Below are 22,343 nucleotides of genomic sequence, written 5' to 3'. Positions count from 1 at the left end.
CTTTGTAGCACTTTGCCTCCCAGCATCACACTGACCCAAACCTGCTGTTTACAGTGTTGTGGCTTCTTTGACGGGAAACAATTCCTGTTCCTCACAGCCATAATTCTCCCCCTTTCTCCACTCATAGTGATGAGGAAATATTTCTACCCTCCCAATTTGCTTGGGTTTTGTTTGGTGTTTGTTTTTTATTTTACCTGCAGGGCTTCCTATGTTTCCTGTGTTCAATTCAGCAATCCCAAATAGAAGCTCTCCAGAGTCCTTCTTATATGGATGCCACTAAGAGGCATGTTTCCTGTTGTGGCTTTTCTTAGCAAGAAACAAAGACCATAGACCTTGCCAATTCAGTTCAAACTCTGGACTAAAGCATTCAGGGCTGGTGCTTCCCTTAGAGAATAGCCCTTACAGAAGCTGCTATAGAGCCATACAATAGTAGAGAGAGCCCTAAAAGAGCAGCGGTATCTCATTATTTTTATTTTGGCCACTGAGTTCTTTTGTGAAGAATGCGCTTCCTACTACTGCTGAGAGCTGGGAGAGCAGAAATAATAAGATGGTCACCTTGTTAGCCAAGGATTAGGCCCAAGCAGTATATATTTAATTAGACTTTAAAGAGCTTATTTCAATGTTAGGAGATGCACTCCTTCCCTGTCGCTGCTGCATCAATAGAATTGTTTCAGTAAGTGTTCTGTTTATCAAGAGAAAGGAGAGTGTTTTCAGACATTGTTAGTACTCAGTTTTTGTTTACAGTTAGATTAAGAAGAGGAAAGTTGACCCAAAGCTCTTGTAGAGGTCATCTAATCTCTTTGGTTGAGAAGATCTGTCCTCCCACAGACTCATCTTCAGCATTATAAAGGAATACATCTTCCTGATGACAAGCTCTCTTTGCAGGGATACCTCAAACTTGGTCAATCCAGAAGCAGCACCTTCTATTAGAAAAATTTAAGAGACACATGAAAAATTAGAGTGCTGCTTGCACATCTTTGGACTACTACTTACCCACAAGATCCAGGGCATTCACAATGAGCATTAGTGAAGACGACGTGGAGAAGTTTCTTGATGGCAACCCTGCTTTTGCCAAGCAGTATTTTGAGAAGAAACTGAAAACAGAGTCCTGGGATAACAATGAGAGTGAAATACTTTTTGAGTTGATCCAAGACATGCAAGAAAGCATCAACATGGAGAAAGTTGTTTTCAAGACCTTGAGAAGAATCAGGTCCCTTATTCAGGCTGACCGCTGTAGTCTCTTCATGTACAGGCAGAGAAATGGCACTCCTGAACTGGCAACAAGGCTTTTCAACATCCAAGAGGGAAGTACTCTGGAGGAATGCCTGGTCTCCCCAGACTGTGAGATTGTCTATCCACTGGACATAGGTATTGTGGGCCATGTTGCTCAGACCAAGAAAACCATGAACATCAAGGATGTCCATGAGGTATGTTTGCCATTTATTTATCATCTGGGTAGAAGAGAGGCTCACAGGGGTCAAGAAGCAGCAGCACACCACAGTGCTTGGTCAAAGATTTTGTGGTGTAGTAGCTGTGTACTGGAAGCAAGTCGCAAGTCTGAAAGTTCCTTCTAATTTCATTTATGGGGTGAGGTGGAACTAAGTACATTGATTACACTAGGTCTTAACGCCTGCAAATAGTGCACTGCTACACCTTGCCTGTCTAACAAAAAAAAAAAAAAAATCACATCTAGCCCAGCAGAGGAGAGTGAAGTAGTCAGATCTGCACTGAAGGTGCATGGAATTTTCCACACAATTTTATGTTCTACGACTAAGTGGAAAAGTCCAAAGAGGGCTCAGAAGACCTTTGAAAATGTTTTCTATGACGAAGCTTTAGCTAAGGGCATTTAGAGACATTATTCTCAAACAGAGGGAGTGGACCCCAGAGCAGGTACATTAACTGCAACCTGTGTATGGGCAAACTTCATCAGAAGCAGTAAGAGACAATCTTAGACTAAATGAAACTCTTTCAGCAAAAACTGCAGTCTGCAATATCAGGAGAGATCTGAGGGATTTTAATGTTTTATGTTTATGCCTTCATGACAGTATTTACTCCCCATATTTCTAGTTCAATCATGTAAACCTGGATGGCAGGAATAACAATCTACTTGTTCTAATCATAGGTATAAAACTAAAATCCATGTGACCCAAATATGGCATTTGGGATTACTCCATCTATTGTTTGCTGGTTACAAAGAGACCATCTGTTTACTCGTTCATTTGTTGCTCAGTGCAGGCATATCCCAACCATTCAGCAAAACCTTCACTGTCTTCCATAGAACACACTGAGACGCTGTTTTGGTTCTGCAACCTGGTTTCGTTTTGGTTTTGCTGAGTGTATTTTTGGTGTTGGGGGAAGCATCAGAATGTGACTTAAATGTTTAAGTTTTTTGGTTTCTGATGTTTCTTCAAATACAGGGGAGGATTTCAGACCTATGAGCTAAGTGCTGAGGTCCAACTCTAGTGCTTTTAGACATTGCCATAATACAATTCCTTTGAAGAAGACCCAGAGGCTAAAAACTTGGTCTACCCCATTTGGCAGAAAAGGCCAACAATGGAGAAGGTATGGGGAGAAGATTCATTAGGGAGTGATCATTCTTTCTGGTGCAACCTTCTGAATATGATCAGAGTTGTGTGGCTTTTTCTAACCTACCTAGAACAACTTATAGATCACAATTTATTCATCTGAGCAGGGAGAATATCTTTGGTCAGCAAGACCATCCCTGAACGCCCTCATGGCAGGAGATGATGGTATCAATATGGCCCTGTGCACATGAAGTGATTTGCCATCTGCTTTCCCTGAACTATCCTTTCTCTGCTTTTCAAGAGAAACTAGAGGTAGACACTGCAAGCTGACAGCAAGCTTCATTGTAAAAGTAGAAGAAAAACGAGAGTGAGTGAACTGGCCAGTGACTGCTCTGGTTTATACCCTGTGGCTATGCAGTGCTACCTGGCTCTACCCACTCTGCAGTGCTAACAAGAAGTCAGAGGAAAGGATGAAGGACATACCATAAAAATGTCATTGATCCAAGAATAAGCAGTGGAGAGCCCTCTTGTTCTGAGAGAGTTTGACCTGGTAGAGCTTATGAATTGACAAGATTTTCACATAAAGTTAAAAGTGCATGTGTTGTAGTCAAAAGCCACACCTTCTGCTCTTGCTATTGGCTTCGTGGTCCAATTTTCTGCTAACTCATTTCTTTTCCTCGGTAACTTTTAAGCAAAAATTTCTTTAGGCAGCTTACTTTAAGGGGCTGTGCTTGGACTTGGTTTCAAGACACCTTGTGAAAAATGCTTATTTGTAAATTCTCTATTAAACAGTGTGCCCAGTTCAGCCCATTTGTTGATGAGCTCACCGATTACACTACAAAAAACATCCTTGCGACGCCCATCCTGAATGGCAAAGATTTGGTTGCTGTCATTGTGGCTATCAATAAGCTGAACGGCCCACACTTCACCAGCTCTGATGAAACAGTAAGTGGTCAGTAGTTGAGTTCCTGCCAAAGAGCTGTTACTTCTGTTGTGTAACAGAGATCCTTCTGTGCTAATGGTGCCTGCTTTAGTGATGCTCCACTGGTGTGAGATTCCCTGAAGAACACTCACACTCTCACAGAAGAGGCTTTTAATGAGGATGCTTATTTCAGATGTTTCAGAGAAAATACAGTGGAATAAGCCTCATGTAATGGCAGTGCAAAGTAAAGCATTTATACTGGGAAATTACCTTGATGCTTGCAAAGCAGTGTGATGAAATACAGTACACATGAAGTTGCTACTGCATTCAAGTAAATCTCACAATTTGCCTTTTCAGCTTTTTCTGAAGTATCTGAATTTTGCATCCTTGAACTTGAAAATTTATCACTTGAGTTATCTTCACAACTGTGAGACTCGACGAGGCCAGGTAAGAGTGAAAATGCAGATTGGCTATCTCAAAATCAAATTAATACATTCTTTGGATTTAAAGGGTGAATCTGATCTTCTTCAGAGATTTGCTCCTGAAGAGCAGAAAGAAAGAGATGCCCTCAACTGCTTTCAGATACTGTGTCTTTCCAGAGTGCTTCATCACTCTCCCTTTTTTCTGCTATTGGCAAAACTGCAGGACCTGATGCAGTGGCAGCAGTTTCAGCAGGACTGACCTCTAGAAGTTTTGTTGACTTGAGGCTGTGAACCACTCTTGAATCATTTCATCATTTCAGACAGCAGCACCAAGAGATTTTCTGAAACACTTAAGAATGTGGCATTTTCTCCCTATCAGCTCATTAAAAAGTGCTATTGAATTTCCTCTTAGAGCCAGTAAAATTGTTGTCATATGTATATTGTATTGGCCTCCATCAGTAGAAAACAATATGTATTAGGAGTTTAGGGCATTCTGGATTGAAATTCAGGCACCATTCTTTTCCATTAGTTGGGTCACAGTAGGCCTCTCAGATTTATAGGGATGGATGTGAATCTCTGCAATCACTTTGTGCAGCAGGCAATAGTTGTCACTAAAGAAGACATGGAATTGCATCTGTGCTTCAAGGCAGCCACACTCTATTCTCCAATGGGACTACCATGGAGAATAATTGCCTATCTTAGTGAAATGATGCAGAATGAATGTTTATTTTGAAGCTTTGGGACAGCACTCATACTTCCTAATTAATTTATTATACTTTACCTAATTATTTTCGTTTACCGAAACCATGAATGATGGTCTAGTGATGCAGACACCAGCAATGATGAATAGTTAACTAAAGTAGAACCAGCAAAGGTTTATTCCTGTTGAGAGCTTAGCAGTAGGACCAGTCAGGGTAAGAAATGGGCTAGAAGACAAAGAGGAGACCCATAAAGGTGGAAGGCCTAATGCTTCTGTTCTGGGACTGAACCCAGGAGTCCCGTGTTCATGTATGGCTGCTGTCTGAGCAGGCCCCACACAAAGGGAGCAAAGCAAGGACGAGATGCGGGACACAGTGCTCTAGTTCTGCCAACAGATCAGCTGTCAAACCTCTGACTAATATAGCTTTTAAGGGCTGTGTGGAAGTTATTATAGTTTGTTGTGTTAGAATTTAAAGTACTGAAGTACGGAGCGAGCAAATGGCATTCTCAAAAGTGATCTAGGATTTTGGTATTGCGACAGCAATAGACTGGATGATAGTGTGGGTAAAATGGCTTATGTAAAGACAGGTCAGTGCTTGTGGCCAGATGCTGTGTAAAGGTCTTATTAGAAGACTATATAATACATTTTCATCAACTTCTTTACATCATTTCTTGACTTAGACACACTTTTTCTGGTTGTGGCCATGTAACAGTCCTTCTTGTTCAAAGCACAGGTTCAGTTCAAAGCGCAGCTTCAGGCTGCAGCTCTCAGTGCTTCAGAAGCACAGCTCCTTGTATCTCCTGGGCTCAGAAAGCCAGACACACACCTTGGGTACAGGCACACATGCATTAACTAAGCTAAGCAACAGTGTAGATGACTTCCTTACCATTTCAGAGCAGTATTTGTGTAACCTCTGCTTTTACAAATGAAAGAGCCTAACAGCAACAGCTTTCTTAAAGGTACATCTGTAGAATGTACCAGTAGAAGGGGAAAAGAATCCTAGGCTGATGCACAAACAAAACAGCTGCTAAAACACTTTGATGGAAGTGTTAATTCAGGCATTTCAAACACCAGCCTCTGGAATTTGCAATGCTTTTGGTGTTAACTGGTTGTGGATGCAACATTTTACTAATGGATATAAAATTTAAGCAGAGACAGCTCTTTGCCTGGCACTACTACATTTTTTGTGCTGTATTGGTAACATTTGACTCCGACATAACATTATGATGACTTGACTCTTTCTCCCTAGTAATTCCCAGTGTGAACAAGAGGTGTAGGTTGCCTGCGCTTTTCAGGAAGTGTAACCCAAGATTTGGGGAGCCCATCTCTCCGAGAAAGGCTGTGCTTACATTTTGATTTTATCCTGCAGGTGCTGTTGTGGTCAGCTAATAAGGTTTTTGAGGAACTGACGGACATTGAGAGGCAGTTCCACAAGGCTTTTTATACGGTGAGGGCGTACCTGAACTGTGACCGGTACTCGGTCGGTCTCCTGGACATGACAAAGCAGAAGGTGAGTGTCGACATCTGTGCTCTGCATCTTTGTGATCACTGCTATCCACTGAGGGGGGATGCATCCAGACAGGATTTACTGAGATTTACTAGAAGTATGAGCTAACCTTGAGCCAGTACTCCTACTTTGGCTGGCATTTTTTTACTGCGCAAAGATTAAGATAATGGGTTAATGAAATCAGAGGAAAGCAGAACAGCTTATTACTGAAATGGGACTGTTGGAGGCTGGGAAGACAGAGGAGGAGAAGATGTGTCTGACTTTGGCAATCCTGGTCAAAGTCTGCAGCACAAATAAAACCTCACAAAGTCTGTGGGTATCAGAAGTATAGTGAGACACCTCTGGAACCATCAGCAAACCAGCCACCTTCCTCAAGGACTCATTCATGCTCATGATATCCAGGTTTTTAGACTAAATTTAGCTTCATAAAAACAAGGTGGCAGAATCGAAGTTACCTCTGATTTGTTCTGATGGTTTGCATCTCTGGCAAACTTCCTGTGGGAATTACACAGCATCCTTGCCAGTGGAGCCCTCTTTGCCCCTGGCTGGGCTGACTGTCTTGTTGACAGAGCTCTTGCAACATATTGTCTTGTGAAGAGGTGTATTAAAAGATCATTAGCGTAAGCTAAATACACTTTGATCTACATTATAATGTAGCATAAGAAAGAAAAGCAAAATAAGTATTTTGCTTCTTCAATATGGCAAGTATAAGGTCAGGCAATAGTCACAGTTTGGAAAATGAAGAACACAAAAACATTGTCATAGCTGTTTGTTCTGAGTACAGCCAGGGCTTACTGTTCACTGAATGAATCAGGACTCTATGTATAGGCAGAAGATGGTAATTTGCAGCCACATAAATGCACCTGACACTTACAGATTTGGATATTTGGGTGTCATTCTGCTGCCTAGCATTTTTATTATTTCATGCCATGTTTGCACAACACCGAAACCAGCATGGTAGAGCAATGGTTACTTTCAGGCTTGAGAGAGGATGCACTTTTCTACTCTAAAAATCCTTTTCTAATTTTAAAACCAGGAATTTTTTGACCTTTGGCCAGTCCTGTTGGGAGAAGTACCTCCCTACGCAGGACCTCGAACCCCGGATGGCAGGGTATGTGAAAACAAGATTTCTTTAACTCTCTCCTCTCCAGATGGAATGCCTCACCACTCATTTTAACACCACTCTTTTTTTTTTTTTTTTTATTTGTAGGAAATAGTCTTTTACAAGGTGATTGATTATATATTGCATGGGAAAGAAGACATTAAAGTCATCCCGTAAGTGGCCAGTCTCTGAATGCTAGGTACTGACACAGGGTGCAGGTAAAAACAAGGTTCCCCAAGGTTTTAAAGACATCCATGTGGAGAAATGTAAAGGACTGATAGAGGGTCAAGAGTCAGAATGTAAGTTGGTGCTTCAACTCACATTTCTGTGGGATAAAGATTTCTTCAAGGGCGTTGGGATCCTGACTTGAGAGTCAGGCTCCAAAATTCCCTGGAACAAGTGATTCTTTTCAGATGCAGAACTGAGCTGCCTCAGTTGCCTGCAGTTTCATGCTCTTCTTGCCAGGCAGAGGCATCACTTTCCTCCATGCCTTTCATGTGTCAGTGGCTGAGCCTCATTCAGGATGCCCTTTTTTGAGATTTCCTTGCTTCTCTCCAATTCTTCCATCAGTGACCCCATCTTACGGCTACCTCTGGCCTCCTGACACACTGAGACTCCCTCTTTCTAAGAGCTGCCTTCTCTTTTTGCCACTGAATTTTTCAGAGGAGCCTTGGGCAGCTTAGGCAAATCTGACATAAGAAAGGTTTCCCCCAGTTCTGGTAAGACTGCTTTACACTAATGTATGTGCTGAAAAAAAGGCCCCCATTTCTTGGGTGCAGCAGTGCTCAAAGTTCAGGCTGGCAGACATCCTTAGCCAGGAATCTCCTTTTATCTTTCTCTGTGTTGAAGGTCTGAGATGTGACCTTCACTCACGGGAATGACCTTTTATAAAGTCTCTGAAAACTGGTATTTTATCAGTTATTTGGTTTTGAATCCTTGAAGGGTAAGTATTTGCTTATGTGAAAAATTTTTGCTTGTGTACATGGATCCTTTGAAAGTAACAGGACTGTTTATGGACTGGGAGTTCCAGGTCTAAACCTGGATTGTACCATCAGCTGAACCACTTCTGCTCCATGATAATTTTTCAGTAAACATACACCTTTAATTTCCCTTACACGTTTTTCTTTTGTTAGAAATCCTACCCCGGATCACTGGGCACTAGTTACTGGACTGCCAACCTATGTGGCTGAAAGTGGATTTGTAAGTATTCAACCTAGGATTCCTCAAGTCTTTCTGAGATTAATAATACACTTGCTGCTTTCTCAGCAAATCAGTCCTTTGTTTTGGAAGTTTTACTTCTTGTTGCCCATATTGTAATACGTTTTCTTCTGTGTGATCTAGATTTGCAACATTATGAATGCTGCTGCAGATGAGATGTTTAACTTTCAGGTATTGTGAAAACTTCCAATTCTATCAAGGATTCAACTTCATTTTTTTTTCAGAAATGTAGTGTGCAGTCAATATTAGGCATATCAATACTTCTTTTGCCTGTAGTCTGAATGTAAAACTGGACTGCTCATGTATTTAGAAGATACATTAAGTATATAACGTCTTTCTGTTTGCTGTTGCTTCAAGGAAGGTCCTCTAGATGAATCAGGATGGACTATCAAAAACGTTCTTTCCATGCCAATAGTGAATAAAAGGGAAGAAATTGTTGGTGTTGTCACATTTTATAACAGAAAAGATGGGAAACCATTTGATGAACAGGATGAAACCCTCATGGAGGTATAGTTTCTTGCTGGAAGAAATTAATATAGTTAAAGAGGTCACCATTGTTCCATGTACACCTGCAAAGCATCCCGAGTGTTTTGCAGCTAAGTGGGTATGTTTGTTGCTTAGAGAGGTGTTATACATCAGCTTGAAAACTTTGAAAGCAACTGTTTGAAATACTGGGGGAGTTTGGTATGGGAAACCCAACTATGTTCTCGTGATTTTTTTTCAGCATTCTTGGACTGTACACCTAGCCATGAGCAGCTACTGTGTGCCAACACAACCATCCTGACCTGTGTTCACATACCTGACAGCTGGCTCTCACTGGCTGGGCAACTCCCTCGAAAAATTGCACAGAAGTTGTCTATGTAGCTAGGATGAAAACGGATGCCAGCTATTAAGTCTACCAACAGTGGCTGTGATTAAACACCTTGCTCCTTAGAAATGCTCCTATGCTAGTTTCAATGAAACAAAGTATTTAGCCCTTGGCACCTGTTATCAATCAGGATACTTCCTGAAACAGACTTTTCTTATCAAACAAAAAGACCATGGAAAAAAAATCAGTTTGATCTGGCCATTGGACAGCAAACAAGTTGAAAGCAAACACAGGATGTGAATAAATAACATGAAAGGTGATGAGACCACCTTGCTCTCCTTTGATGTGAGAGCTCCTGACTTGCTGTCACCATTGTGACAGAAACCTTTCCACAGGCATGGAGACACCTGCAGCAACACAGAAATAGTTCTCTGTACCCTGAACTGGACAGAGGGTCCTTCAACTTCCACAGCATGGATGCTATCAAGGCCTGGGCAGATTCAACAACAGGGGAGCTGCTTTGCTGAGGAGCAAGTCACAGCTGAGAACAAAGATGTGGTTGCTCATTGCTAGAATTTTGGCCAAAGTTGAGGTTATGTTTCTTTAAAAATGTATCATACAGTGTTGTATTTCTGTGTCTTTGAGGAACAGATGTTATAGCTATTTCACTGTTTCCTTCTCTTCCCCTTACCAAGTCCTTGACACAGTTCCTGGGTTGGTCTGTACTCAACACAGACACATATGATAAGATGAACAAGTTGGAGAACCGCAAGGACATTGCTCAGGACATGGTGCTCTACCACGTGAAATGTGACAAGGATGAAATCCAGGAAATTCTGGTAATGCCTTGCAACATGAAGCTCACATCCGGGTGTACTGGCCTGGCCCACAACTTATGGCACAGATGTCCCTTTTCACAGAGATGCTTCCAGCCACCTTGACGTGGCTGGGCGGCAGCACCCGGGCCCTAGTAACTGCACATGGGCAGTGCTAGTCTTTCTTTTGGTTCTGTGGTCTGCCCTCCACCCTGGCACACTGCTTTGTGTGTAAAAGCAAAGCCAGTCTTGGAGATGCTACTCAGGGCAGGGCTGTAGGAGTGGCACAGAAACTGATTTTTTTCCTCAAAACCTCCTCAGTGCGGAGGATGTGAAGTTAGAGGACCCAGCTGCAGCACTGGCTCTAGGGAGACATTTGCAAAGTGAGGGAAACAAAATAAAATCAAGGAGAGGGAGAACACTACCAGGAAAAATGTATTTAAAGACAAGAACTTGAAATAAGGTCCAGGAAAGAAGCACAATGTGCATATGAGAACTCCCCTAGATTGTCCCAAAGTTGCCCGGTGTAAAGTCCAGTGGGTTCAGTTGTCTCCTTAACACACCCATGCCTTTTGCAGCCAACACGAGAAAAGCTGGGGAAGGAGCCAAGTGAGTGTGATGAAGAGGAGCTGGCAAGCATTCTGGTAAGAACAATGCACTGCTATAAAGAACAGCCTGGCGAGAAATATTGCCTGCCTAGATGTAGGGAGGAGTTCCCAGTGTTAGCATGCTGTTACCTGGTGCAGGGTGAAGGCAAAGCATACCCTGCCCTCCTCTGCTGTGTGAGTTTGAGGTTATCATTAGTATGCGTCAGCAAATGCCTTCTGTAACTCCTGGGGAGTCCCTGCTCTCTGCCTCTTTATCTCAAGGGGTTCAAAGTCCATCTGGAAACACATCAACCTTCTTGGCTTGTCATGTATTTTGTGTTTCAGAGTAATTAAGGAGGGCTGTAAGTCTTCCCCCATTTTGAGTCTTCAAACTACATCAAATCAAATACTTTACAGGAAACAAACAATATTTCCTGCACAAAACTGCCCTCTCTCTTCCTCCACTAATGGGGTTATCATGAAAAGCTTCATTTCAGTCTATTTATGTGCTATATTCTAAAAGAAAACCAGCATGATGGCTGATACATTTTTATTTAGCAAACCTTAGGAATGACAAAATCAGCACAGCAATAAACCAGCACACCTCTCTTACAGAAAGAAGAACTCCCAGGGCCCACTAAGTTCGAAATCTATGAGTTTAGGTTCTCAGATTTTGACTGCACTGAGCTAGAGCTTGTGAAGTGTGGCATTCAGATGTACTACGAGCTTGGTGTGGTGAAGAAGTTCCAGATCCCACAGGAGGTAAGAGCTGGCAAAAGCCAGGATCTCCTGTCTTGGATGTACAGCAGACTCACCCATGCAGTGGCTGGCACTGAGGTCCCTGTGCATGCCCAGCACAGCTCACAAAATAGCCACAGGACTGGGCTCATGGGGGCTTGCAGGGACGGGGTCGTGTGTCCTGATCCTGCAGAGGACAGGAACAGTCTCTCATGTGGGATTGGAGATACAGGTGGCCTCTTTTGCTCTCTTCTACTCCTCGCTGCCTGCCTTAGAGGTGAGTTTGCTATGAGGTCTGTGTGAATGAGTGGTGGACTCTGCCAAACGTTACCTGCACATCCTGGATCCAGTGCCACTCGCAGCCGCAGTGTAAAAACACAGGAGAGACATGGGGAGTGCCTGCCGGTGTGCCTGGTTCCTTTACTGCAGGATGTACCCTGCAGCTTCCAGCCCAGCTATGCTGAAACCCTCTCTGGCTGCCCCTCTGTTTTCCATCCCCTCACAAACATGGATGTGCCTTCATTTGCCGCAGCTGGCACCAACCTGTCGACAGGAATGGTGTGACCCTGTGGGAACAAGGACCTCATAAGCCCTGACTTGAGACTTTTGCAGTTCAAAGCCCTATAGGATTTGGGAAGCTGGCATTTCAGCAGCTCTGCTGCTCCCGGAGGGATTTCTCTGCACATCACGTGAAGTCGATTTCCATCTAGTGGGATCTGGGGGTAACTGCAGGAAGAGTTTTCACTCGGAAAAGGCTGGATGGCAATCGGGAGGAAAGTGAATGGGAATTACCTCTGTGCTTCTTACACGCAGAATGTCAAGGTCTCAAAAATATTTAAAATATCTACTCCGGAACAACTAACCCCTAGAAGAGGTGTGAAAAGCAGTAATTCTCACAATTGAAATTTTAAGAAATGAATGCTCATTCATAAATAATTTGCTCTTTAATGAGAAAACATGTGTAGCTACAAGAGGAAGTACACATGGAGAAGCAGACTGCAGAGGGAAAACCCGGCCTTCTATTTAATGCCCTATATTGTAATTCTTTAGGTGATATAAATGTCATTCATGTCTACATCTATGGATCCATATCTCTTGAAGAGAGACCGGTATTAATAAATTACAAGACAAAGGGATAAATCTTATGAGTGACAACCTAGAGAAACACAAAAATGCAGTGCATTCACAAACAGTAAGATGTAATTGCTTCTCCTCTACGCAGTGGTGATTCTTGTTTACCCCAGAGGCATCTCTGTGAATTTATTTTTCTTACAAAAAAATTAACAAAAAAAAGATGAGTGAGAGAGATACTAGAAAACACCTATATTTTAGTGTCCAGTTTTTCTCTCTACTAGACTTTTATCAACATTGTCAGGACAGCCTGATGATATTACAGCTTCTGATCCCTTTCTGGGCCCACCTTTGTAGAGCTGGTTTGAACCTCATCATTGATTTCTGCACATGACCCTTATTGCGAGATGAACAGGCAGCAGCTTCATCACCCACACTAACATCCTCTTCCCCACTGGCAGGTTCTGGTAAGGTTTGTGTACTCTGTCAGCAAAGGCTACCGGAAGATAACTTACCACAACTGGCGTCATGGCTTCAATGTAGCCCAGACCATGTTCACGCTCCTGATGGTAAGGTAACACCACCCTGGTTAATCCTGTGGCACAGCTTTATTTACAGCAGGTCTTTTGTCACACTTGGGAAATACACAGGGCTGCCATCGAACCCTATTGTAGGAAAAAGGTTTGTCACTCCTAGCACAGGTCTCCATTTGCCTGCATTACACGTGAAGAAAGCTTTGGTCAATATCAAGCTTTGATTCTCGTAGATACAGATGTGCATGGTGCTGCATAGATTCCAGATTACATCCTTCTGCAGAGTAGTGGAGAGAGACTACAGGAATTCCACTCTTCCAGTAGATTCTGACAGTAGGAGCCAGACTGCAGCCAGCTGTCTGGGATGGACACAAACTCATGCTTTCAGTTTCCATCCAGAACAGGCACAGCTGTAAGTCTATTGCTAGGGTGAACGTGGCACGTGCAATTTCTCCCAGGTACCTCAACAAGAAAAGCAGATGTCAGACTCCTGCTCCACACTGGGGATTGACCAGCCAGGAACTAATGAAGATGGCTACACACATCTGTCACACATCTGCCCACACATCTGGCAGCACACTTATGCCTACCACTCCTGGACAATCCTTTGGTTGATTCAGCTTGACAACCACATTGCCTAGAAAGATGCAGAGCCTTTTCACAGAGTACTTTGTGTCCAGTGACTGACAGGGGTGCTTATGACAGCCTGAGTGAATCCTAGGTTTCAATCCAAGACCTTTGTAGCAATGGGTAGCCAACCCTTCCACATGTGCATCAAACACATAAACACTACAGATGTGCCTGCCTGGGTTTGAAATATTCTGTTTCCAGCTGATTCCCCGTTTTAACCTAAGTCAACCGTGTGTATTGCATTTCAGTTCATAAATATTTTCAGTTCTCCTGGACTGTCCCAGGACATCCCCAGCACAGAGTAGTCACTGCTCAGTGCCTTTTCCCATCAGAGATGTTAACATATGGCCTAAATTCTCTCCCTCCAGACTGGCAAACTGAAGCGTTACTACACTGACCTCGAAGCCCTTGCAATGGTAACTGCGGCTCTGTGCCATGATATTGACCACAGGGGAACCAACAACCTCTACCAAATGAAGTAAGCGTTGCCTTACCACTTCAAACCATTTTCTGTTGCTCCTGTAGGGAGTGAAATCAGGCTGTGATCACACCAAATTCCAGTACAGCTCTCTTCCATATACAAGGGTGACAACCTTCTTTTTCAAGTTATATTGTTTTTCAGCTTGCTGCAGTGTTTGGGCTTATGCTTTGGCCAGTGGGGAAAATTTGCAGTGCTCTCTGGGCCTTTCTTTACCTCCTAGCAAACCTCCTTTGGTTAAAGCAGAACTCTATGTTACAATTACAGTGCAGAGCAGGCACTCAGTATCCTGAGCATTGCAGGAGTCTTAAGATGCCAACAGAAACATCCTGGACATAAGATGATCAATTTTTCATGTATCTATGGAGAAAGCACTGTGCTTGGCATTGCTCTCACTACCTATAGAAACAAAGCACCTATGAAAATGTTGCTCTCAGTAGGTAGTCATTAGCTACAGATAAATAATTACATAATTTCCTTATCTAGCCAAGGCTCTGTTGCTCACCTCTTCTGCAATGCTTGCTGGCTAGATTGCCTTATATTTCCTGGAGCTTTGGAAGCTAAGTGAAGTTGGTTTGTGTTTTTGATACAAGAGGGCCTTGCTTTTCAGCAAGATGTCCAAGGATTGCAGGTTTTTCTGTTCCTCTTACTAGATATCAACATGTAGTTATTCAGGAATTAAACAAACTTACTAAGCTGAGTAATTACACTGTTTTACACACTGTCCAAAGAGTTATAAGCAGTGCCATGAGAGTCTTTTACTAGACTGAAGTCATTACCTATGAAAAAGATCTACTCATAAGCCTTTTAAAAAGGAATTGAACTTACGTTCATTGAAATGAAATGCAAAATTAGACTGTTCTTTTCATTTTTAAGTGCTGCACTAATGTCTTCAATTTTTCCTTTATAAAAACAGATCTCAAAATCCTTTAGCTAAACTTCATGGATCCTCTATTTTAGAGAGACATCACTTGGAATTCGGAAAATTCTTGCTCTCTGAGGAGGTTGGTAATGAAATGTAGTATAAGGGCATGAATAATTTCCTTTTTGGGAAATTTTAATTGACAGCAGAGTTGTCAGCATAAGACCTTTCTGTGGCTTGGATGCCAAGAAACTGCAGCTGCCTCATTTCCAAGGGACTCTATGCTCACCCAGAACCAAAGCACACAGGCTTCCTAAATGCATTACTTGCTTTCTTCAGAAGCCACATGGTTATCCCCATAGGAATATGTTAAATATAGGGTTGTTCTCTGGTAGCCCCTCTGACAGGGCCAAGGCTGACACATTGCCACTTTGAATTTCAAAGCTAACTTTGAATTTCAGGAAAATTTTCGCTGGAGTCAGGGGAAGGGGTTTTTGTAGACACTGTAACAACCTTCCCCATTCAGTGAATTAAAAGGGAAATGGCACCACATGTGGTGAACCATCCCTTACACCTGAGAGGAGCAAGCTGAACCATTGAAAGAAAAAAGTGAGAATACTTGGGAAAGGGAGGAGGCCAGGAACTCATAACAACATAGAGCTTGGACTTTTCAATGCCCTCTCCTTTGCTTTTCAGTCACTGAATATATGCCAGAACCTGAACCGCAGACAGCACGAGCATGTGATTCACCTGATGGAAATTGCCATTATAGCAACAGACCTGGCACTCTACTTCAAGTAAGTCGGTCACGCACACTGTGTGTGAAAGGCAGAAAGCAGCTGGCACTTTACAAAGGCCAAATGTGATGCTTTGCTCTGAAAGCCCCCTCCCTATGCAGCAGTTCTCTTCACAGACACTGACTCTGGGAGGCTGCCTTTAATACTGACCTCAGACCAGGTGGGAGAACTCAAATCATTCAAAAGAATTATGAACTTCCAGTCAATTAAATCATATGCATGACTTTTTAACCCTCTATTGCCAACAAGGCAGGACTATGTGATCCCCTGTAGAAAGAAATGTCAGGATTCTTTTGGTTTGTTTTTTTTTCACCTAGCATTTCAGCTCTGAAAATACTCATAAATGGCAAACAGACTGGCCATGACTAGACTAACTTCTCTGTGAGAGCGGAATGACACAAGTAACAAGTGGTTCATTGTAGGTGAATGTCCAGCTCATAGTCTATTTCACACCCAAGGGCCAAAGAAGCCAAAATCTCAGAGAATTGCCTGCTAATTTTCTGGGACGTGAGGCTGAAACTCAGTGACATATAACTTCCTAATTAGCAAGGAGCTTTCAAAATGTGCTTTCAACGTACTGAATCAAGACTAGAGACAGCTTCTGTGTTTTGCACTGCAGTATAATTATACAAAATTTAAACAGTCCAAAAAGAAGAATTTGAGGGAGGTTGGAATACCCAGAACACTTATTCTGGAGATACAATATCTATTTGGCACCCTCCATCTACATACCACCACTTCCTCACCAACTGGGAACAAATTGGTCCTTGCCCTCCTTGGTCCATGAACTGCAAGCCAAGGCTTGGTTGAGCTAAGACACAGGATTATTGATGATAGAACACATACACAAGTCACCTGAAATATGGCCTAACTCTTTTCTCTGCTAATACTGAAACCTCAAATTTCACCAGATTTCATGCCACCCCAGAGAAGGGTGTATTGTGTATAAACCATTCATCAGAATTCGCTATATATATTTAGATTATATTAACAAGGCTAACAATGCCTGACTAAGTATATAAAGCCATGTAGCTTTAAAAATCCTCCAGCTAGCTCTAGGTTTCTGCAGTTTGCTTAACATTTAAGGAAAAAGATTTCTTGTACTGCCAACAAAAGTGGAAGCATTTCTCAGCTGACATAACTTTCAGTAGCTCGTACTTTAAATGACCTGCTCATATCTCACCACTATACTTATTTTTAAAACATTTACCATATTTGAGGGCGCAGATGATGGTGCTTGGTTTTATTGGGACATAAGTGTTTGGACAGCAACTGCTGTAAACCCTTCTGACAGAGTTAGCAACACCAGGATCGGCCACCTCTATTTGATGCATTGGTTTCCTTGTTTCATAGATTTTTCTTTTTTCACTTTTTTTTTTTTAACCTTCCTCCCCACCTCCCCAAAGAAAGAGAACGATGTTTCAAAAGATCGTTGATGAATCTAAGACTTACGACAGTGTGACTGCCTGGACTGAATATCTGTCTCTGGAAACAACAAAGAAAGAGGTTGTCATGTGAGTAATTGGCTCTAGGGAAAGGTTAGTGATGTCTACACCTGGTGAGAGCTCCAGGATATGCTTTGTGTGTGCTGCACTTAGTGCAAAGCCAGCAAGTGATACCTTACTGGCCACTCAGATTTGATCCTCTGGAGAAGCATGGAAAAAAACCCAAGGGAAAAAAGCTTAAAGTGGTTCTTCATCTAAGTGTCCTGTTGGTCATATACTCCTAAGGAGATGAAGGATCCCTTATGGTTATATACTCCTGCCAGATCCCTCATTAGGCCACAAACAGGGACATCCAATCTGTTAGCTGCTCTTCCTAGTGGCAACTAATCTGAGTTGCTGTTGTGACCAGGCAGATACTTTGCAGGATGCCCTATGCTGGTGATGAAATGATCTGACCACCCCACTGCAGTCTGCACTGCTACACACCCATGGGGGAGCCAAAGGTGTTACTCCAAAGTCAAGGAGTTCAGCCCAGCAACGACTAAAGTAGCAAACATCTTAGTACCAGAAGCAAGTAGTTCCACATCATAATTCTATTTTAATCAAGAGAGCAACCTTTGTCCCAGTCAGGACTAAGGTTATTACAACAATACATCTGTCAATTAAGAAGGGGCCAGGGGATACCTGATACAGCATTGGGGTATGAGGTCCTGAGCCTGGAAAAACAAAGAACAAATTAATCTCTTTCCTGTTTTTAGGGCCATGATGATGACTGCCTGTGACTTGTCAGCTATCACAAAGCCTTGGGAAGTCCAGAGTAAGGTCAGGTGCTCAATATCCTGATGGATTTCTGTAGCTTGTACTTCAAAGTAATGCAATTTCTAAGCTGCCTTGAAGCTAAATCAAAGTCTCCTACCAAAATGACCAAAAGGAAAAGCTGCGGTTTTGATGTATTTACCTATTTTTCAGATTGTAGTTGTAAGTTCTCTACAAAACTAATGTTTACACATAAAACCCCCAACTAAACAAAAAACAAAACAAACCTCCCAGTTACATAGATTTTTGGGTCACTGTGAGATTTTTTTACATGTAACATATGCATTGGCTTTATTACAGCAATAGCTACCTTCAGTTTCCTCAGTTGTTTGATTTCCTTTAGGAGTTAATTCCTGAACTGTACTTGAGCAATTGCTAAACAATAAGCACTAAATTCAAAGGAAAGTAAAAGAAATAAAGCCTAACTTCCTGTTTGGCATGAAGAAAGAACAACTAGAAAGAAAAAAGAAACTCTCTGGGTGGAAATGTTTTTCAATAGATGAGCAGTGGTCTAATGAGATCTTGTGCAATATAACTGTTGAGCTGTCACTAGACAGGTGCAATCCTATTGCCATAGCTGCCCTTCCCAGGAGAAAGAGTGAGGCTATTGTTGGACAAGAAGAAACAGAAGAATTGAGATTTGCTTCAGAATGGAGACGTGAAGCACATCAATTTATGGGGCTGAAGTTGGTGCTAACTTTTCTTTTTCCCTCCGTGTCAATGTAGGTAGCTCTACTGGTAGCAGCTGAGTTCTGGGAGCAAGGAGATTTGGAAATAAGCGTCCTTCAGCAACAGCCCATTGTAAGTACCATGTAAGAACCAGGCAGTACAGTTCAGAGAGCAAGTCTCAGCAGAGACTTACTACAAGCAGTGCTGCTCTGAGTGCTCTGTGTCTGCCTGAAATCACAGTGCTTGCCAAAATTCTTTAGAAAAGTGAGTTCTGAGATAGTGAAGAGCATCCCTGACAGTGACTAGTGCCTCTTGTCCAGCTGTCTGTATACTTAGATGGGTTCAGTGGCTGTGAACAATCAAGGGGTGACTCCCCCTGAAGATTCTGTGCAGGTCCCTTACAGAAGAAATGAAAAATTAAATAGATAAGTCACAGAAGAAAGAAGTTTCTAATAAAGAGAAAAAGTGCAAACACAGATCTCATAGGGTCAGGGAATTATTGGTAAATGGGAGGGAATTTCTAACATTTTTTTTAATGGACAAATTTGACATTGAAAGAGCCAGATATCATTCCTTAAAGTGGCCTCCACCTGTGTGGTTTGGGGATTTTTAAAGTAGGCTTTCATGCACTTTCTCTCTACCCATAGTGACATCATAAATTATATAGTAATCAACAAGATTAGGCTGCCAGGCTGACACAACAAGGCAGTTTTGGGGAGAAAATAGAGGTGTGTTTTTCAATCAAGTGTTCTCATAAATCATGGTGAATTTGTGTCCTCTCACAGCCCATGATGGACCGAAGGAAAGCTGCTGAGCTTCCAAAGCTTCAAGTGGGTTTCATTGACTTTGTGTGCACATTTGTCTATAAGGTAAAGTGCACCCTTACACACCCTACCCTTATCAACAGGGGTTCAAATACCAGCTGAGTCCTGGTGCAGCAGCACCACTCCTGGGGAGAGGGACAGGTAGACAAGTGAAAATCTGCCCTTTTCAGGGGCTTTGCCACATGGTGCCTCTTTCTGCCATTGATGCTTTCTGCACAGCATCAGCTTTGGACATGAGGTGTCAGGGTTTGTCCTGGGGTATGATGGACAAGCATTCCCTCTGCACTGCATTGTACTGAGAGATGTGTTTTGATTAGGAATTTTCCCGCTTCCATGAGGAAATTCAGCCTATGCTTGATGGGCTGCTGAACAATAGAAATGAGTGGAAGACTCGTGCTGATGAATATGATGCAAAAATTAAAGCTCTGGAGGAAGAGAAGAAAAAAGAGGAAGAGAGAATGGCTGCAAAAAAAGGTCAGAAAAAGCAATTAGCTTTTCATTCCAGACTCAAAAACATGCTTATGAACACTCTCACAGATTGCAAGCTTTGCTGACAAAGCCGAGTAAGATGTTCAGAAAAAGTTTCATAAATTTGGCTCCACTGGCAAGGCTGAAGGCATCTTCCCTTCAAACCTGACACCATGACAGGTTGTCAAAAAGGCCATCAGCTTAACATTATTGTCTGAGAAGCTAGTGAGAGTACATTCAGCATGAATTCTCATGCAGCTGGGGATGGCAGAATGTCATGTGCTGTCCCTGGAAAACAGCACATCCCTTTGGTAAACATCCGTTTGGCTGATCTGCTGTCCCATAGGTCATGAAGCAGAAGCTAAGAAAAGTTAAAACAAAGTCCTAAAGTTCTAGGAGAACATTTAAGAAATAATGGTTCATCCCATTTCTAGCCTGTATTAGGTACTATCTAGAGTACTAGTGCAGTAGTGGCAGTAGCCAGCAGCAATTTATTTTGGTTGAACATGGTTTTCTTCTTCTGGGCCCAGCCTGTGTAGTACTGAAAACCATCAGCAGTAGTGGGCACGGGTTGAATTTCTTTCTGATAGCCTGAGGATTTGTTTGGCTCTCAAAAAGGCAGATGTAGGAGGTTCTCCTGGCCTCTCCCAAATGTCTGATCAAATATCTGCCATGACTGGGTGCCTTCACTCCACAAAGACTGTATCTGAAATCTTCTTTTGTTCCAAACTCTTCCAAACAAAATTCCAACAGCCCATGGTGTGGACATTGCTTAAATGATACAGTCCAGAAATTATTAAAATCTAATTATTAAAGTCTAATTATTAAGTTTGCCTAGATGTTTTATCTCAGTTTAATTCACAGTAGTTAACTTAAAATATTAAAAGTAATTGTTTTAACTATGATTTCAAAAATCTCTGAAGAATTATTTCCTGAGTAAGTAATTCATATTCAAGCAAGGAAAATTTCCACTACCTCTACAGTACTCTTTCCAAGAAACCTTATATGTACAATTGCTTTGTACAGCAGTCAGCTCTAGATAGTGTGCTATAGGTATGACCTATGCTGATCATTGGATAACAAGGGAGTTCTAAAAAAATCCTGCAATGACTGAGAAGGAAATTTATAACTGTGCCTCTAATTCTTTGTTTCTTTTTATATGACAGGCGAAATAACCTGTAATGGAGGAACAGCTCCAGCTTCCAAAACCTGTAGCATACTTTAGACCTATTCTCAGTGCAAGATATGCCACACAAAATGAGAATACTCATAATGAAAAAAAAAAAAATTCCATGGCATACAAGTACATTCCTGATAGGACTATTCTGATATTTTATTAGGCTTGTGACCAACCAGGGAAGGGCTAGATCTTGTTTGCCTTAATTGCATCTCTTCCTGATGGTAGGGAGCCAGTTCTGTCCTGTCTTCTGTACTCCATTTAATGCACCTGATGTCAAATGGCATGTGACAAGTCAGAACAACATTTGGCCCAATAAATCAGGTTGCAAGATTATGGAAGACCATTTTTCCTGTACTGGAACACTTCTTACCCCAAAGCTGATGGGGATAATCCTGCTCCATATAGCCTCATGAATCTGACAGTGAATGCAACCATAGCCTGCACAGTGGGAAAAATGAAGAAGAGATGAAGATATCATATCTAAGTCTGTATCTGTCAGGATATCAGAAAGAAACTTGAGGGTAAGGATAAAGCATGAAAAATTACCATAGTAAACCTCTGAACTGCTCTAAAATGCAATAATTTCATGAAAATCCAAGAAACACTGACAGATAATAGATATGCATTCACTTCAAGAATCTGGATAGGTTGCTATCCCAAAGCATGGAGCCATTCATGCTACACTCAGTAGCTGCCTTCTCCAGGAGCAGGATCCACACTATATGCTAATTGAAGCTTCATTTTTTCATGTGTTATTTTAAGAAGACAGTGTTATCATTACCCATTACAGTTCCTCTTACAATTAACCAAGCAACCTGAGTTGTGACATCTCATAAATTTGCTCTGTTTTGCCTCATAATGCCAGTTATTTAACACAATTGATCAGAACCAACTGTCCTTCCTTTTCTCCTCCTGTTTTGAGATGTCTGGTTTTTAGATTATACTTCAGACTTGACTCATATTTTAGATGAAAACTACTTTTCATGTTTATTCATGCAAAAATAGAACATTCAATTACATTCTTGTAGTAGTATAGACACCCTCGTGTCCTGCTCCACCCCCCACCCCCCTTTCTTTTTAAAAATTGTTTGGAGATCTGTTTTGCTGGGGATTTTCTTCTTCTATTACTCCTGCTACCTTCAGGGTTTTTACCCTTCAGTATATTGTTTTGCATTACAAAAATACTGCAAGTAAAAGAAACACTAGAGCTGTGGTGGTATCTGGTG

The 22,343-nt window shown here is 42.0% G+C and overlaps 1 protein-coding gene across 1 annotated transcript; it reads left to right on the top strand.

Moving 5' to 3' along the window:
* The first annotated feature begins 568 nt into the window (after positions 1 to 568).
* On the top strand, positions 569 to 22,324 carry PDE6B (phosphodiesterase 6B). Its single transcript, XM_014882358.2, has 22 exons — positions 569 to 1,427; positions 3,318 to 3,470; positions 3,805 to 3,894; positions 5,939 to 6,079; positions 7,113 to 7,187; positions 7,287 to 7,351; positions 8,312 to 8,378; positions 8,520 to 8,567; positions 8,754 to 8,903; positions 9,900 to 10,043; positions 10,598 to 10,663; positions 11,222 to 11,368; positions 12,877 to 12,984; positions 13,947 to 14,056; positions 14,973 to 15,060; positions 15,615 to 15,715; positions 17,122 to 17,229; positions 17,919 to 17,982; positions 18,703 to 18,777; positions 19,431 to 19,514; positions 19,787 to 19,943; positions 21,104 to 22,324. Exons 1-22 carry the CDS (start codon positions 1,017 to 1,019, stop codon positions 21,160 to 21,162), a joined length of 2,511 nt encoding a protein of 836 aa, XP_014737844.1. The 5' UTR covers positions 569 to 1,016; the 3' UTR covers positions 21,163 to 22,324.
* Positions 22,325 to 22,343: the final 19 nt, after the last annotated feature.

This window comes from Sturnus vulgaris, chromosome Z (genome assembly GCF_052056855.1).
Source record: "Sturnus vulgaris isolate bStuVul1 chromosome Z, bStuVul1.hap1, whole genome shotgun sequence".
NCBI lineage: Eukaryota > Metazoa > Chordata > Aves > Passeriformes > Sturnidae > Sturnus > Sturnus vulgaris.
The sequence above is the reverse complement of the archived record's forward strand: the minus strand, read 5'-3'. Positions and strand labels throughout refer to the sequence as shown.

Coding starts and splice junctions, on each gene's coding strand:
- PDE6B (XM_014882358.2), top strand. CDS start 1,017: ATGAGCATTAGTGAAGACGACGTGGAGAAGTTTCTTGATGGCAACCCT. Junction 3,471..3,804: donor TCACCAGCTCTGATGAAACA/GTAAGTGGTCAG, acceptor TTGCCTTTTCAG/CTTTTTCTGAAGTATCTGAA. Junction 19,515..19,786: donor TGTGCACATTTGTCTATAAG/GTAAAGTGCACC, acceptor TGTTTTGATTAG/GAATTTTCCCGCTTCCATGA.